Source organism: Hyperoodon ampullatus, assembly GCF_949752795.1.
Source record: "Hyperoodon ampullatus genome assembly, chromosome: 14".
NCBI classification, from domain to species: domain Eukaryota; kingdom Metazoa; phylum Chordata; class Mammalia; order Artiodactyla; family Ziphiidae; genus Hyperoodon; species Hyperoodon ampullatus.
This window is the reverse complement of record NC_136927.1, coordinates 55,987,850-56,007,206: the sequence shown is the minus strand read 5'-3', so window position 1 is coordinate 56,007,206 and position 19,357 is coordinate 55,987,850. Positions and strand designations below refer to the sequence as shown.

The 19,357-nt window shown below is 40.1% G+C and overlaps 1 protein-coding gene across 1 annotated transcript in view; it reads right to left on the bottom strand.

Annotated features, from left to right (window-relative positions):
• Positions 1–14,056, bottom strand: part of SLC23A2 (solute carrier family 23 member 2) — a gene marked incomplete at both ends in the record, with an annotated part of 98,055 nt that extends 83,999 nt beyond the window's left edge. The window contains one exon of the mRNA XM_079719721.1: positions 13,949–14,056. Within this exon, the coding sequence (XP_079575847.1) occupies positions 13,949–14,056 (108 nt within the window). The remainder of the gene's footprint in view (positions 1–13,948) is intronic.
• Between the last annotated feature and the right edge of the window lie 5,301 nt (positions 14,057–19,357).

Here is a 19,357-nt window from a genome sequence, read left to right as displayed (position 1 = left end):
GGAAGCACTAGAAAAAGATATAAAAACCATGAGAAAGCAGTTAAAGAGAAATGGAGACAGAATGGGAGGCTCTAGTGTATAATTAATAGAAGTCCATTCAAGAATTGAGTGCAAAATACAGTTATTTTCAGATGTGCAAAGACAAAGGCAGTGACCATTCACAGTCCCTTGGTGTAGTTTAAAAGAAAAGTGAACAAAGAGGGAAGAAGAGTGCTACAAGAAACAACAGTGAACGTGAAAACTGATAACATATGTTGGTGAATTTAACTGCTAACTGTGCAATATCACAATCTGAATTCTAAAATAAGCCTAAAACTCTAGGCCATAATGACAAGGCAAGTGGGTGGCTAAGGTGTACTCAAGTTTTTGTCTCTCAAGTGGAGAAGGGTGAGGGTGAATGGTCTGCTGGGCAAATGCTGCAGGAGAGACAAGTCAATACTCAGGCATGAACTTTCCTTTTCACTTTTCAAAGATGCTCTAATTTAAACTTGGAAACCTGACTTATCTCTTCCTCTAGATAATCTGTGTCGACCTTAAGTCTTCAGTATAACAGAAAATCTAGTTTCAAAATTTCACTTTACAGAAAGAAGGAAAACAAGTAACACCAGTTGTAAAATCAGTGGAACATCTCTCTGAATTCACAGAGTAAAATTCAAAATATAACTGTAAATCAGGGCAACCAATGTACTTAAAGATGCCATGTTCACATCTTTCTTACTAGGTAATGCTTCAGTGAGGCAAATTCTAGGACCATGTTTTAAGGAATCCTAGAATGGTATTCTTGACATTAACCTCATTTCCTATATTAAGGGAAAAACACCTGAAGCAAGTTCCCTCTAAAGAGCTTTTTTCTTTTTTAAACCAACACTTTAGGTAACTTTATACACATCAAGTCATAATCCTACATCTGAAAAAATATTAGCACTGAATATAATGAATGTGTGTAATCAACCTTCTCTGACTGATATAACTTGTCCAGGTAAAATACCTCTATCTTGGATGCTACTGCCATAATACAAATCATGGACACTTGGGTTCCAAATAATGAATGTCATTCATTCATTCTTCGACCTTGAAATACAAGTCTGAAGTTGGGTCACAGGTTATTCCACAAAAACACATTTTTGGAGATAAAATTAAGCCTTCAACATCCTCCAGTACACATTAAGCGCTGGGCCTGTTTTACAATATTCACAGCAAGGCATGCTTCCTTCTTTGAGTTAATCCCATCAGGTGACTCTAGGCAGAGCCAAAACCACTGTCAGCCAACAGGGTTCCCAAAGCCTCTCTCCCGTGACAAGCATTTGGTTTTCAAATGCCTTAACCTTCGCTGAAAACAGGAGTATTAAAGCTAATCCTAGACTGAGCTCTGCCCACCAGAGCAACAGTCAGCTCTACCCACCACCAGTCCCTCCCATCAGGAAACTTACACAAACTTCTTAGATAGCCTCATCCACCAGAGGGCAGAGAGCAGAAGCAAGAAGAACTTCCATCCTGCAGCCTGTGGAACAAAAACCACATTCACAGAAAGATAGACAACATGAAAAGGCAGAGGGCTATGTACCAGATGAAGGAACAAGATAAAACCCCAGAAAAACAACTAAATGAAGTGGAGATAGGCAACCTTCCAGAAAAAGAATTCAGAATAATGATAGTGAAGATGATCCAGGACCTTGGAAAAAGAATGGAGGAAAAGATCGAGAAGATGCAAGAAATATTTAACAAAGACCTAGAAGAACTAAAGAACAAACACACAGAGATGAACAATACAATAACTGAAATGAAAACTACACTAGAAGGAATAAAGGGCAGAATAACTGAGGCAGAAGAACGGATAAGTGACCTGGAAGACAGAATGGAGGAATTCACTGCTGCAGAACAGAATAAAGAAAAAAGAATGAAAAGAAATAAAGACAGCCTAAGAGAGCTCTGGGACAACATTAAATGCAACAATATTCACATTGTAGGGGTCCCAGAAGGAGAAGAGAGAGAGAAAGGACCAGAGAAAATATCTGAAGAGATTATAGACGAAAACTTCCCTGACATGGGAAAGGAAATAGCCACCCAAGTCCAGGAAGCTCAGCGAGTCCCATACAGGATAAACCCAAGGAGAAACACACCGAGACACATAGTAATCAAATTGGCAAAAATTAAAGACAAAGAAAAATTATTAAAAGCAGCAAGGGAAAAATGACAAATAACCTACAAGGGAACTCCCATAAGGTTAACAGTTGATTTCTCAGCACAAACTCTACAAGCCAGAAGGGAGTGGCATGATATACTTAAAGTGATGAAAGGGAAGAACCTACAACCAAGATTACTCTACCCGGCAAGGATCTCATTCAGATTCGATGGAGAAATCAAAAGCTTTACAGAGAAGCAAAAGCTAAGAGAATTCAGCACCACCAAACCAGCTCTACAACAAATGCTAAAGGAACTTCTCTAAGTGGGAAACACAAGAGAAGAAAAGCACCTACAAAAACAAACCCAAAACAATTAAGAAAATGGTCATAGGAACATACATATTGATAATTACCATAAACGTGATTAAATGCTCCAACCAAAAGAAACAGGCTTGCTGAATGGATACAAAAACAAGACCCATCCATATGCTGTCTACAAAAGACCCACTTCAGACCTAGGGACACTTACAGACTGAAAGTGAGGGGATGGAAAAAGATATTCAATGCAAATGGAAAGCAAAAGAAAGCTGGAGTAGCAATACTCATATCAGATAAAACAGACTTTAAAATAAAGAATTTTACAAGAGACAAGGAAGGTCACCATATAATGATCAAGGGATCAATCCAAGGAGAAGATAAAACAATTATAAATTTATATGCACCCAACATAGCAGCACCTCAATACATAAGGCAACTGCTAACAGCTATAAAAGAGGAAATCAACAGTAACACAGTAATAGTGGGGAATTTTAACACCTCATTTCCACCAATGGACAGATCATCCAAACAGAAAATTAATAAGGAAACACCAGCTTTAAATGACACAAAAGACCAGATAGATTTAATTAATATTTATAGGACATTCCATCCAAAAACAGCAGATTACACTTTCTTCTCAAGTGCGCATGGAACATTCTCCAGGATACATCACATCCTGGGTCACAAATCAAGCCTCAGTAAATTTAAGAAAATTGAAATCATATCAAGCATCTTTTCTGACCACAACGCTATGAGATTAGAAATCAATTACAGGGAAAAAAACGTAAAAAGCACAAACACATGGAGGCTAAACAATACGTTATTAAATAACCAAGAGATCACTGAAGAAATCAAAGAGAAAATCAAAAAATACCTAGAAACAAATGACAATAAAAACATGATGATCCAAAACCTATGGGATGCACCAAAAGCAGTTCTAAGAGGGAAGTTTATAGCTATACAAGCCTACCTCAAGAAACAAGAAAAATCTCAAATAAACAATCTAACCTTACACCTAAATGAACTAGAGAAAGAAGAACAAACAAAATCCAAAGTTAGCAGAAGGAAAGAAATCATAAAGATCAGAGCAGAAATAAATGAAATAGAAACAAAGAAAACAATAGCAAAGATCAATAAAACTAAAAGCTGGTTCTTTGAGAAGATCAACAAAATTGATAAACCATTAGCCAGACTCATCAAGAAAAAGAGGGAGAGGACTCAAATCAATAAAATTAGAAATGAAAAAGGAGAAGTTACAACAGACACCACAAAAATACAAAGCATAATAAGAGACGACTACAACCAACTCTATGCCAATAAAATGGACACCCTGGAAGAAATGGACAAATTCGTAGAAAGGTATAACCTTCCAAGACTGAACCAGGAAGAAATAGAAAATATGAACAGACCAATCACAAGTAATGAAATTGAAACTGTGATTAAAAATATTCCAAAAAACAAATTCCAGGACCAGATGGCTTCAGAGGTGAATTCTATCAAACATTTAGAGAAGAGCTAACACCCATCCTTCTAAAACTCTTCCAAAAAATTGCAGAGGAAGGAACACTCCCGAACTCATTCTATGAGGCCACCATCACCCTGATACCCAAACCAGACAAAGATACTACAAAAAAAATTACAGACTAATGTCACTGATGAACATAGATGCAAAAATCCTCAACAAAATACTAGTAAACAGAATTCAACAACACATTAAAAGGATCATACACCATGATCAAGTGGGATTTATCCCAGGAATGCAAGGATACTTCAATATACACAAGTCTATCAATGTGATACACCATATTAACAAATTGAAGAATAAAAACCATAAGATCATCTCAATAGAGGCAGAAAAATCTTTTGACAAAATTCAACACCATTTATGATAAAAACTCTCCAGAAAGTGGGCATAGAGGGAAGCTACCTCAACGTAATAAAGGCCATATACGAAAAACCCACGGCAAACATCATTCTCAATGGTGAAAAACTGAAAGCATTTCCTCTAAGATCAGGAGGGAGACAAGGATGTCCACTCTCACCACTATTATTCAACATAGTTTTGGAAGTCCCAGCCACGGCAATCAGAGAAGAAAAAGAAATAAAAGGAATACAAACTGGAAAAGAAGAAGCAAAACTGTCACTGTTTGCAGATGACATGATACTATATAGAGAGAATCCTAAAAATGCCACCAGAAAACTACTAGAGCTAATCAATGAATTTGGTAAAGTTGCAGGATACAAAATTAATGCACAGAGATCTCTTGCATTCCTATACACTAATTTTGAAAAATCTGAAAGAGAAATTGAGGAAACACTCACATTTACCATTGCAACAAGAAGAATAAAATACCTAGGAATAAACCTACCTAGGGAGACAAAAGACCTGCATGCAGAAAACTATAAGACACTGATGAAAGAAATTAAAGATAATACCAACAGATGGAGAGATACACCATGTTCTTGGTTTGGAAGAATCAATATTGTGAAAATGACTATACTACCCAAAGCAATCTACAGATTCAATGCAATCCCTATCAAATTACCAATGGCATTTTTTCAGAACTAGAACAAATAACCTTAAAATTTGTATGGAGGCAAAAAAGAGCCTGAATAGCCAAAGCAGTCTTGAGGGAAAAAAACGGAGCTGGAGGAATCAGACTCCCTGACTTCAGACTATACTACAAAGCTACAGTAATCAAGACAATATGGTACTGGCACAAAAACAGAAACACAGATCAATGGAACAAGATAGAAAGCCCAGGGGAGCCGGAGGAAGATGGCGGAAGAGTAAGACGCGGAGATCACCTTCCTCCCCACAGATACATCAGAAATTCATCTACACGTGGAACAACTCCAACAGAACACCTACTGAACGCTGACAGAAGACCTCAGACCCCCCAAAAGGCAAGAAACTCCCCACATACCTGGGTAGGTCAAAAGAAAAAAAGAATAAACAGAGACAATAGGATATGGACGGGACCTGCACCAGTGGGAGGGAGCCGTGAAGGAGGGAAGGTTTCTACACACTACAAGCCCCTTCGCGGGCGGAGACTGCAGGTGGCGGAGGGGGAAAGCTTCGGAGTAGCGGAGGAGAGCACAGCAACAGGGGTGCGGAGGGCAAAGCAGAGAGATTTTGGCACAGAGGATCGGTGCCCTCAGGCACACACCAGCCCGAGAGACTTGTCTGCTCGGCCGCCAGGGCGGGCGGGGCTGGGAGCTGAGGCTCGGGTATCAGCTTTCAGTCGGAGCGCAGGGAGAGGTCTGGGGCTGGCGGCAGGAAGAGACCCTGAAGGGGTTAGTGCTAGCCCGCAGGGAGTCCGGGGAAAGGGTCTGGAGCTACCGGAGAGGCAAGAGACTTTTTTCCCTTTTGTTGCCTGGTGCGCGAGGAGAGGGCATTCCCCTCCCTCCCCTCTGCCTGAGTGAGCCAGAGCCCCCGAATCAGCGGCCCCTTTAAACCCGTCCTGTCTGAGCGAAGAACGGACGCCCTCCGGCGACCTACGCGCAGAGGCGGGGCCAGGTCCAAGGCTGAGACCCGGGAGCTGTGAGAGCAGAGACAGGGAAATCTCTCTGTGCAGCCTCCGAGGCAGCGGATTAAAGCTCCACGGTCCATTTGATGTGCCCTGCGTCTGTGGAGTGCATGAATGGACAGCGAATCATCCCAAATTGAGGAAGTGGACCTTGAGGACAAGATTTAAGACTTTCCCCCCTTTTTTTTCCCTCTTTTTACAACGAATTATCTCAAATTAAGGAGGTGGACTTAGCAAGATTTCAGACTTTTCGCCCTTTTCCTCTTTTTACAACGAATTATCCCAAATCGAGGAGGTGGACTTGGAGAGCAAGATTTTTGATTTTTCCCCCTGCTCTCTTTTTGTGAATGTGTATGTGTAATCTTCTGTGTAAGATTCTCTCTGTATAGCTTTGCTTCCACCATATGTCCCAGGGTTCTTTCGGTCCGTGTTTTTTTTCAATAATTACTTTTTAATTTTAATAACGCTACTATATTTCATACTTTATTCTATTTTACTTTACCTGCTCTTTCTTTTTTTCCTCCCTTCCCTTCCTCCCTCCCTCCCTCCGCTCCTCCTTTCCTTCTTTCTTTTTCTTTCCTCCATCCCTCCCTCCCTCCCACCCTTCTTCTTTCCACTTTCTTTTTCTTTCCTTCCTCCCTCCCTCCCTCCCTCCTGTCTTTCTTTCTTTCTTTCCTTCCTCCCTCCCTCCCTCTCTTCTTCCATTCACTCTTCCTTTTGCTTTCATTCATCCCTCCCTCCCTCCTTTCTTTCCTTCTTTCTTTCCATCCTTCCTCCCTCCCCCCTTTCTTTCTTTCTTCCTTCCTTCCTTTCTTCCCTTCTTCCTTTCTTTCAATCTCTCTTTCTTTCTTCTACTAATTATTTCTCTCTACTTTTTCTCACTGTTATTCTGAGCCGGGTGGATGAAAGGCTCTTGGTGCTGCAGCCAGGAGTTAGTGCTGTGCCTCTGAAGTGGGAGAGCCAACTTCAGGACACGGGTCCACAAGAGACCTCCCAGCTCCACATAATATCAAGCAGCGAAAATCTCCCAGGGATCTCCATCTCAACACCAGCACCCAGCTTCAGTCAACGACCAGCAAGCTACAGTGCTGGTCACCCTATGCCAAGCAACTAGCAAGGCAGGAACACAACCCCACCCATTAGCAGAGAGGCTACCTAAAAACATAATAAGGCCACAGACACCCCAAAACACACCACCAGACGTGGACCTGTCCACCAGAAAGACAAGATCGAGCTTCAACCACCAGAACACAGGCATTAGTCCCCCCCACCAGGAAGCCTACACAACTTACTGAAACAACCTTAGCCACGGGGGACAGACACCAAAAACAACGGGAACTACGAATCTGCAGCCTGCAAAAAGGAGACCCCAAACACAGTAACATAAGCAAAATGAGAAAGCAGAAAAACACACAGCAGGTGAAGGAGCAAGATAAAAACCTACCAGACCTAACAAATGAAGAGGTAATAGGCAGTCTACCTGAAAAAGAATTCAGAATAATGATAGTAAAGCTGATCCAAGATTCTATTTCCCAGATCCAAAATCTTGGAAATAGAATAGACAATATGCAAGAAACAGTTAACAAGGACCTAGAAGAACTAAAGATGAATCAAGCATCGATTAAAAACACAATAAATGAAATGAAAAATACTCTAGATGGGATCAATAGCAGAATAACTGAGGCAGAAGAACGGATAAGTGAGGTGGAAGATAAAATAGTGGAAATAACTGATGCAGAGAAAAATAAAGAAAAAAGAATGAAAAGAACAGAGGACAGTCTCAGAGACCTCTGGGACAACATTAAACGCACCAACATTCGAATTATAGGGGTTCCAGAAGAAGAAGAGAAAAAGAAAGGGACTGAGAAAATATTTGAAGAGATTATAGTTGAAAACTTCCCTAATATGGGAAAGGAAATAGTTAATCAAGTCCAGGAGGCACAGAGAGTCCCATACAGAATAAATCCAAGAAGAAATACGCCAAGACACATATTAATCAAACTGTCAAAAATTAAACACAAAGAAATCATATTAAAAGCAGCAAGGGAAAAACAACAAATAACACACAAGGGAATCCCCATCAGGTTAACAGCTGATCTCTCAGCAGAAACTCTACAAGCCAGAAGGGAGTGGCAGGACATAATTAAAGTGATGAAGGAGAGAAACCTGCAACCAAGATTACTCTACCCAGCAAGGATCTCATTCAGATTTGATGGAGAAATTAAAACGTTTACAGACAAGCAAAAGCTGAGAGAGTTCAGCACCACCAAACCAGCTTTACAACAAATGCTAAAGGAACTTCTCTAGGCAAGAAACACAACAGAAGGACTATACCTACAATAACGAACCCAAAGCCATTAAGGAAATGGGAATAGGAACATACATATCAATAATTACCTTAAATGTAAATGGACTAAATGCTCCCACCAAAAGACACAGACTGGCTGAATGGATACAAAAACAAGACCCATATATATGCTGTCTACAAGAGACCCACTTCAGACCTAGAGACACATACAGATTGAAAGTAAGGGGATGGAAAAAGATATTCCATGCAAATGGAAATCAAAAGAAAGCTGGAGTAGCAATTCTTATATCAGACAAAATAGACTTTAAAATAAAGACTATTAGAAGAGACAAAGAAGGACACTACATAACGATAAAGGGATCGATCCAAGAAGAAGATATAACAATTGTAAATATTTATGCACCCAACATAGGAGCACCTCAATACATAAGGCAAATACTAACAGCCATAAAAGGGGAAATCGACAGTAACACAATCATAGTAGGGGACTTTAACACCCCACTTTCACCAATGGACAGATCATCCAAAATGAAAATAAATAAGGAAACACAAGCTTTAAATGATACATTAAACAAGATGGACTTAATTGATATTTATAGGACATTCCATCCAAAAACAACAGAATACACATTTTTCTCAAGTGCTCATGGAACATTCTCCAGGATAGATCATATCTTGGGTCACAAATCAAGCCTTGGTAAATTTAAGAAAATTGAAATTGTATCAAGTATCTTTTCCGACCACAATGCTATGAGACTAGACATCAATTACAGGAAAAGATCTGTAAAAAATACAAACACATGGAGGCTAAACAATACACTACTCAATAACGAAGTGATCACTGAAGAAATCAAAGAGGAAATTAAGAAATACCTAGAAACAAATGACAATGGAGACACGACGACCCAAAACCTATGGGACGCAGCAAAAGCAGTTCTAAGGGGGAAGTTTATAGCAATACAATCCCACCTTAAGAAACAGGAAACATTTCGAGTAAACAACCTGACCCTGCACCTAAAGCAATTAGAGAAAGAAGAACAAAAAACCCCCAAAGTTAGCAGAAGGAAAGAAATCATAAAGATCAGATCAGAAATAAATGAAAAAGAAATGAAGGAAACGATAGCAAAGATCAACCAAACTAAAAGCTGGTTCTTTGAGAAGATAAACAAAATTGACAAACCATTAGCCAGACTCATCAAGAAAAGAAGGGAGAAGACTCAAATCAGTAGAATTAGAAATGAAAAAGGAGAAGTAACAACTGACACTGCAGAAATACAAAAGATCATGAGAGATTACTATAAGCAACTCTATGCCAATAAAATGGACAACCTGGAAGAAATGGACAAATTCTTAGAAATGCACAACCTACCAAGACTGACTCAGGAAGAAATAGAAAATATGAATAGACCAATCACAAGCACTGAAATTGAAACTGTGATTAAAAATCTTCCATCAAACAAAAGCCCAGGACCAGATGGCTTCACAGGCGAATTCTATCAAACATTTAGAGAAGAGCTAACACCCATCCTTCTCAAACTCTTCCAAACAATTTCAGAGGAAGGAACACTCCCAAACTCATTCTACGAGGCCACCATCACCTTGATACCAAAACCAGGCAAGGATGTCACAAAGAAAGAAAACTACAGGCCAATATCACTGATGAACATAGATGCAAAAATCCTCAACAAAATACTAGCAAACAGAATCCAACAGCACATTAAAAGGATCATACACCATGATCAAGTGGGGTTTATTCCAGGAATGCAAGGATTCTTCAATATACGCAAATCAATCAATGTGATACACCATATTAACAAGTTGAAGGAGAAAAACCATATGATCATCTCAATAGATGCAGAGAAAGCTTTCGACAAAATTCAACACCCATTTATGATAAAAACCCTGCAGAAAGTAGGCATAGAGGGAACTTTCCTCAACATAATAAAGGCCACATATGACAAACCCACAGCCAACATTGTCCTCAATGGTGAAAAACTGAAACCATTTCCACTAAGATCAGGAACAAGACAAGGCTGCCCACTCTCACCACTCTTATTCAACATAGTTTTGGAAGTTTTAGCCACAGCAATCAGAGAAGAAAAGGAAATAAAAGGAATCCAAATTGGAAAAGAAGAAGTAAAGCTGTCACTGTTTGCAGATGACATGATACTATACATAGAGAATCCTAAAGATGCTACCGAAAAACTACTAGAGCTAATCAATGAATTTGGTAAAGTAGCAGGATACAAAATTAAAGCACAGAAATCTCTGGCATTCCTGTACACTAATGATGAAAAATCTGAAAATGAAATCAAGAAAACGCTCCCATTTACCATTGCAACAAAAAGAATAAAATATCTAGGAATAAACCTACCTAAGGAGACAAAAGACCTGTATGCAGAAAATTATAAGACACTGATGAAAGAAATTAAAGATGATATAAATAGATGGAGAGATATACCATGCTCCTGGATTGGAAGAATCAATATTGTGAAAATGACTCTACTACCCAAAGCAATCTACAGATTCAATGCAATCCCTATCAAACTACCACTGGCATTTTTCACAGAACTAGAACAAAAAATTTCAAAATTTGTTTGGAAAAACAAAAGACCCCGAATAGCCAAAGCAATCTTGAGAACGAAAAACGGAGCTGGAGGAATCAGGCTGCCTGACTTCAGACTATACTACAAAGCTACAGTAATTAAGACAGTGTGGTACTGGCATAAAAGCAGAAAGATAGATCAGTGGATCAGGATAGAAAGCCCAGAGATAAACCCACGCACATATGGCCAACTTATCTTTGATAAAGGAGGCAGGAATGTACAGTGGAGAAAGGACAGCCTCTTCAATAAGTGGTGCTGGGAAAACTGGACAGGGACATGTAAAAGTATGAGATTAGATCATTCCCTAACACCATACACAAAAATAAGCTCAAAATGGATTAAAGACCTAAATGTAAGGCCAGAAACTATCAAACTCCTAGAGGAAAACATAGGTAGAACACTCTATGACATAAATCACAGCAAGATCCTTTTGGACCCACCTCCTAGAGAAATGGAAATAAAAACAAAGATAAACAAATGGGACCTAATGAAACTTCAAAGCTTTTGCACAGCAAAGGAAACCATAAACAAGACCAAAAGACAACCCTCAGAATGGGAGAAAATATTTGCAAATGAAGCAACTGACAAAGGATTAATCTCCAAAATTTATAAACAGCTCATGCAGCTCAATAGCAAAAAAACAAACAACCCAATCCAAAAATGGGCAGAAGACTTAAATAGGCATTTCTCCAAAGAAGATATACAGACTGCCAACAAACACATGAAAGAATGCTCAACATCATTAATCATTAGAGAAATGCAAATCAAAACTACAATGAGATATCATCTCACACCAGTCAGAATGGCCATCATCAAGAAATCTAGAAACAATAAATGCTGGAGAGGGTGTGGAGAAAAGGGAACACTCTTGCACTGCTGGTGGGAATGTGAATTGGTACAGCCGCTATGGAGAACAGTATGGAGGTTCCTTAAAAAACTAAAAATAGAACTACCATATGACCCAGCAATCCCACTACTAGGCATATACCCTGAGAAAACCATAATTCAAAAAGAGACATGTACCAAAATGTTCATTGCAGCTCTATTCACAATAGCCCGGAGCTGGAAACAACCTAAGTGTCCATCATCGGATGAATGGATAAAGAAGATGTGGCACATATATACAATGGAATATTACTCAGCCATAAAAAGAAACGAAACTGAGCTATTTGTAATGAGGTGGATAGACCTAGAGTCTGTCATACAGAGTGAAGTAAGTCAGAAAGAGAAAGACAAATACCGTATGCTAACACATATATATGGAATTTAAAAAAAAAAAAAATGTCATGAAGAACCTAGGGGTAAAACGGGAATAAAGACACAGACCTACTTGAGAATGGACTTGAGGATATGGGGAAGGGGAAGGGTAAGCTGTGACAAAGGGAAAGAGAGGCATGGACATATATACACTACCAAACGTAAGGTAGATAGATAGTGGGAAGCAGCCGCAGAGCACAGGGAGATCAGCTCGGTGCTTTGTGACCGCCTGGAGGGGTGGGATGGGGAGGGTGGGAGGGAGGGAGATGCATGAGGGAAGGGATGTGGGAACAGATGTATATGTATGACTGATTCACTTTGTTATAAAGCAGAAACTAATAAAAAAAAAAAAAATCAAAAAAAAAAAAGAAAGCCCAGAGGTAAACCCACGCACCTATGTCAACGAATCTATGACAAAGGAGGCAAAGATAAACAATGGAGAAAAGACAGTCTCTTCAATAAGTGGTGCTGGGAAACTGGACAGCTACATGTTAAAGAATGAAATTAGAACACTCTCTAACACCATACACAAAAATAAACTCAAAATGGATTCAAGACCTAAATGTAAGACCAGACACTATAAAACTCTTAGAGGAAAACATAGGAAGAACACTCTTTGACATAAATCACAGCAAGATCTTTTATGATCCACCTCCTAGAGTAATGGAAATAAAAACAAAAATAACAAATGGGACCTAATGAAACTTAAAAGCTTTTGCAAAGCAAAGGAAACCATAAACAAGACGAAAAGACAAGCCTCAGAATGGGAGAAAATATTTGCAAATGAATCAATGGACAAAGGATTAATCTCCAAAATATATAAACAGCTCATGCAGCTCAATATTAAAGAAACAAACAACCCAATCCAAAAATGGCCAGAAGACCTAAATAGACATTTCTCCCAAGAAGACATACAGATAGCCAAGAAGCACATGAAAAGCTGCTCAACATCACTAATTATTAGAGAAATGCAAATAAAAACTACAATGAGGTATCACCTCACACCAGTTAGAATGGGCATCATCAGAAAATCTACAGACAACAAATGCTGGAGAGGGTGTGGAGCAAAGGGAACACTCTTGCACTGTTGGTGGGAATGTAAATTGATACAGCCACTATGGAGAACAGTATGGAGGTTCCTTAAAAAACTAAAAATAGAATTAGCATATGATCCAGCAATCCCACTCCTGGGCATATACCCAGAGAAAACCATAATTCAAAAAGACACATGCACCCAAATGTTCATTGCAGCACTATCTACAATAGCCAGGTCATGGAAGCAACCTAAATGCCCATGGACAGACGAATGGATAAAGAAGTTGTGGTACATATATACAATGGAATATTACTCAGCCATAAAAAGGAATGAAATTGAATCATTTGTTGAGACGTGGATGGATCTAGAGACTGTCATACAGAGTGAAGTAAGTCAGAAAGAGAAAAACAAATATTGTATATTAACACAGGTATGTGGAACCCAGAAAAATGGTACAGATGAGCCAGTTTGCAGGGCAGAAGTTGAGACACAGACGTAGAGAACAAACGTATGTACACCAAGGGGGGAAAGCTGCGGTGGGGTGGGGATGATGTGCTGAATTGGTGGATTGGGATTGACATGTATATACTGATGTGTATAAAACTGATGACTAATAAGAACCTGCTATATAAAACAAAACAAAACAAAACAAAAAAGGAAACTAATACTAAACTTTCTTTGGGTTAAAAAAAAAAAAAAAGCTAATCCTAGTCAAGCAGAAACTACTTTAGAGTGACTTAAGAAGAAAGGAAGACAGGAAATGCTGTTACCGGAAGAGTAAAGAAAGCCGGGTGCTTCGCTTCATCTTCATATTTGCCTTCAGTTGAACTTGCAGCCTCCATGGATTTGGATGTAGTGTTCTTACCAATACCCATCATTAAGAGAAAACACGTAGCTTGGCCTTTGGACTGAAGTGGCTGGAAGTTAAGGCCTGTTCACACAAGGAGCCCAGGATCAGAGTCAGCTCTTCCAGTGCTGATTCTCAGGCAGAGATGAGCCCCACAAGTGCCATCTCTCAGCACACCTAGAAAAAGAGAAAGCAGCCAAATCACATCAAGCACACAAACAGCACAGGACACATGGACACTGTGTTTCCTGCATGGGAAAAGTCGAAGTACAAATTATATCCAAACACCAAAAAAACTTATTACACTTTTCAAGTCCCCATCCACCATCATTTATAGTCACTCAGATTCTGAATCACCTTTTGGAAGGGGGGGGACCACCAAACTGAACCACCAAAAATATTAGAATACTAGGGAGAAAAAATAGCAGGGGGATTTTTTTGACATGCATTATGGTATCTATCTTATAGCCCAGCACTATCCAATAGAACTTTCTGCAATGATGGAAATGTTCTACATCTGCCTTGTCCAATACAATCATCACTAGTCACTGGCTACTGAGCACTTGAAATGTGACTAGTGCAATAGAGAAACTGAACCTTTAAACTGTATCAAATTTAAGTTTAAATAGCCACTTGTGGCTGGTGGCAATCGTACTAGATAGTTCAGTATAGCCAATTTACTACAATTGTATGGATATTAAAATAATTCTGAATTTCCTACAGGTGCCCAATTAAAGGCTGGGAAGACACTGAAAAGCACAAAAAAGAGGAGACAAAACCAACCTAGGATTAAATGGCCATACAGAATTCCAGGAAGGTGGCAAGGTGAGCTTCAATGGGCTAGAATGCCATACAAAAAACAGAACCGAAACATTCAATATCAAATCAAATGACAACATAAACCTAAAAAAGTAATCCAACCCCCAAAAAGGGGGTTGGGGAAGTAAAGTGGCAAGAGATAAGAAAGGGGGAGGAGAATCAAGACCCAAGGTGGATTTGACATGCTCGGAGAATCTTAGAGAATCTGGACAACACTCCAAACTACGAGAAAATCCAAGTAAAAGTCAAAGGCAGGAAGCTACTGAAACAATCCCACGCAGCTAAGTTTCACTGAAGCAGAAAATATTAAAAACTCAATTTCAAACAACAGAAGTATGACTTGAACAATAAAAGAGATCCACCAAAAGATTAAAAAGCATTTGGAGAATTTGGCTTAAAAAAAGAGAGGGCACAGGGACTTCCCTGGTGATGCAGTGGTTGGGAGTCCGCCTGCCAATGCCTGGGACACAGGTTCAAGTCCTGGTCCGGGAAGATCCCACATGCCACGGAGCAACTAAACCCATGAGCCACAGCTACCGAGCCTGCGCTCTGGAGTCCATGAGCCACAACTACTGAAGCCCACATGCCACAGCTGCTGAGGCCCATGCACCTAGAGCCCATGCTCCCAATGGGAGAAACCACCACAATGAGAAGCCCGCGCACCGCAGCGAGGAGTAGCCCCCGCACGCAGCAACAAAGACCCAACACAGCCAAAAATAAATAAATAAATTTATTTATTTTAAAAAAAGAGAGAGGGCACAAAAGATCCCTTCCAGGATTGGCACACGTACAATCAAACATGCCTAGGTGTTTCTACTTTTTTTGGGGGGGGGCATGCAGCACAGCTTGTGGGATCTTAGTTCCCTGACCAGGAATTTAACCTGCACCCTTGGCAGTGAAAGCACACAGTCTTAGCCACGGGACTGCCAGGGAATTCCCTAAGATAAAGAAAAAAATACCACAAGCATGTACGGGTGAGAAGGGACAGAAAACGTTCACTGGCACTCAGATTAGAACAATGTTAGACCTTAGCACCAATTAATTTCCCACAAGGAATGAATAACCCAGACAAGCTGTCCTGCAAATGTGAAGGCAAACCTACAAGAAGTTTGGAAAGACAAGTAGGAAAACTTCTGTTCAAGGAATTCTCTTATGGACACTTCATTCAACAAATACTTTAGATGAGCCAGGGGAAAAACTGAGATAGAAACAAATAAAAAAAGAGAAAGAATTAACAAAATTTGAAAATTCAATAGTTAGAGGGCAAAAAGGAAAAAGTAAAAGAAATAGTTGCCAGAATATCAAGTTGCCTCTATAGAATCGAGCTAGGTGCACACACCAAAATTTTTTGAGGTGGCTCTTTTGGTTTAAATGTTCATGCACATTTTGCATTCTTGTTCACATTATATACATGTCTCTTTAAAGTAGCAGCTCTCAACGAGGAGTGATTTTTTTCCTCCAGGGGACATTTGGCAATGTCTGGAGGCATTTTTGGTCGCCACAACTCGGGGGAGAGCTGCTAGTATCTAATAAGTGGAGGCCAGGAGTGCTGCTAAACATACACACGACAGACAGCAATTTTTTGTTATATTTGATGCAAATATCTTATCCCAGCTTTCTGTCTACTCATGAATTTTGTGAATTATCTTTTAAAACTGTTTTTATTTTTATGTAATCAAATCCATCAATCTTCTACATTGTGATTTAGCCACTGCCATCCATCAGCTTCCCAAGATCTGAAAAAAAAAAAAAAGATACAGTGTGACAGCAAACATACCTAAATATAAAATCTGCCTGAAGTAGCCCTGACATTTTTACCTTGACCAAGAGCTTATGTTTTCCAGAAGACACGAAAAGCAAAGAGGATGGTGAAATTATTAGATCTTTACAAGACCACTTGCCTTACAGTCACATTCAGAGGGACCAAAAAGGTCTTTGCTATACATCCAGACCCACTGCCATTAGGATGCCAGCAGACCCACATTAACTTTAGGGAAAATGACAGGACTTTAATGTAGACTACATTTATTCTACTAGGTTAATTTTATCTTCATGTTTGTTTCAGATGTGTACATCTATTGCAGTAGCCAACCCTCCCCACTGCTCCCCATCACCAGGAACAGAGGGGGACCAATTCCATCCTGACAAGACCACTTTTCGTCAAGTACTCTGTACTCCATTTCCCTACCAAATGTTTAACCGACCCTCACAAGCTATACTGAGGGGGCCCATCCACTCCCTTTGCCTGTCTCTTACCGAACAGCAGCCTTCAGAGACTCCTGAAGATACAGACCCAAATGAGCATGAAAGGTTTGGGGGCCAAAGAAAGTACAGGGCAGGAAGCTTTGAGAAAGGCTTTGGGGCAGAGGGCTGCAAAGCCTGGGAAGGGTGGACAAATGGAGGGAAGAAGAAGAGGAAGAAAGGGAGAAGATAGTGAACGCTGAAAACAAAAACGTATCCTTTTAAGTTCCAAAATGACAGAGTATTCAACAGCCAAGTACTCAAGACTGATGAAGACAGCCTGAAGGCCAGAAACCACGCATCAACCTGAGATCAGAGTGTTTTATGCACAGACCTGAACTTTTGTGTGGGGAAATGCCAAGGCCCAAAGGCAAACGCAGCAAAAGATTTAAAAAGGTGGAGTTTAGGGTCTGTGTTAGAATTTGTGGTAAAACAAAAGGCAAAATCTCCCAGAGAACCTGACACCAGGGAAAGTTTGTCCTCCCACAGTGCCCAGTGACGCCACTTCCTACTCCTTGCAAAAGAAAGAGAATAAGCAAAGCCACTGCTATCTTGCCCCTGACCACATGACAAGGGGGAAGGAGGCGCTGGGGGATAAAAGATCAGATTCACAAATAACGAAAACAATAATAATGACAGCAGTTTTCCAGCTAAGCACCTATGTATGCCAGACACATCTCTTACATCTCATTATATAAATGGCAATTATTTCTCCCTAGTAAGCATAGTATTACTTGATAGGCACACTAACTCCACAAAAGTGGAAACTGAGCTTCACAGAAGTTAAGTAACTTGCCAAAGGACACACAGCTATAAGCAGTGCAGCAGCAGGATTCAAACTTAAATCAGTATTCCTGTCCTAACAATGTCTGTACAAACAAGACATAAAACTATCCTCAGTTTACAGCCAATCTCCCTGAGTGAATAAGGTCCAGGCCAGCTGGCCTTAAACATTGTCTTCAGGATACTTTCTGTCCTCCTTGTGATTTCTGAGGGAGGTCCGAGGGGCAGAAATGGCCAAGCTCCTTCTCCAGGGCTAAAGCCTGCTCCCCTCAGACCAGGAACCCCCGAATCTGCGCACTTCTGGCCACTCCATGGCATGAGCCATCATCTCAACAGCACAACAGCCTCGTCTCATTTTCTTGTTCCATCTTGATAGCTCTACTGCAGCGGGCACGGCCATGCTACAGAAACTACCATACCCTTTGATGGTATCCTAATTAGCCAGAGAATGACACCCAAATTCCTTAACAAGGCTGCAGGTCCACTGTGAAGCCTATGGTGAAATTTGCCCTCGCTGTGCTGTAGTTTCCATCTTTCAGTTCCTTGAAGGTGTTGGGTTTTCCTCTAGCCCTCAGGCCGTTGCACATGCTGTCCCTCCAAAATAGGCACCGTTCATCTCGCCTCTTTCCCTTGGGGTAACTCCCATCAGTGCTGCCTCTGATCACCACACCTCATCATGGCGTCTGGGAACCATAAAGATGGTTATGATACAACAAGATAATGTCTACCTGCTCAGCCAGACAGGTGCAGAACAAGAGGCATTATCCCCAGTGCCTAACTTGGCACCTGTATTAAAGGCTCCCCAAAATATGTAGAACGAATAAATGATGCTTAAAAATATAATAATAAAGGTACTTCATATAATGTAACAGTCATTCTTGCTTAATACTCTTTCTTAATCTTGGAAAAGGAAAGTAACAGCCAATATCAAACTTATCTGTGATACAACAGATACATTAATGTCAAGGACAAGCCAGGTGGTCGACATCACTGCTATCATTCAACTGACAGAGAAAGATGAGGGGAAATATTTGAAAGGAAAAGAGTGAATCATAGCCATATTAAGAGATATGAAAACTGTAGAGAATCTTTGCATAGATGGCTAGACACAAACACATGAGCAAGGCTCCTTCAGTGCTGACTGATTCTAACATTTCCCAGTTGCCAGCAATAAGCATCTAGATCAGAAGCTAGCAAACCATTGCCTGGCCTGGTTTGGTGTGGTCCCCAGCTATGAATGATTTTTACATTTTTAAAAGGTTGTGAACAACACCAAGGAAGAAGAATGTATGACAGAGGCCATCTGGCCCACGAAACCTAAGATATTTACAGAAAAGTCTTCTGACTCCAAAGGTAAGAGGATGAAGGAATCCTGTTTAGAATGGTAATAACAGCATTAAATACTTAATAAATTTAACAAAAATGAGCATGACCTTTACAAATAAAGCTATAAACTATTATTAAGGGCCATAAAATAACCAGAAAAACA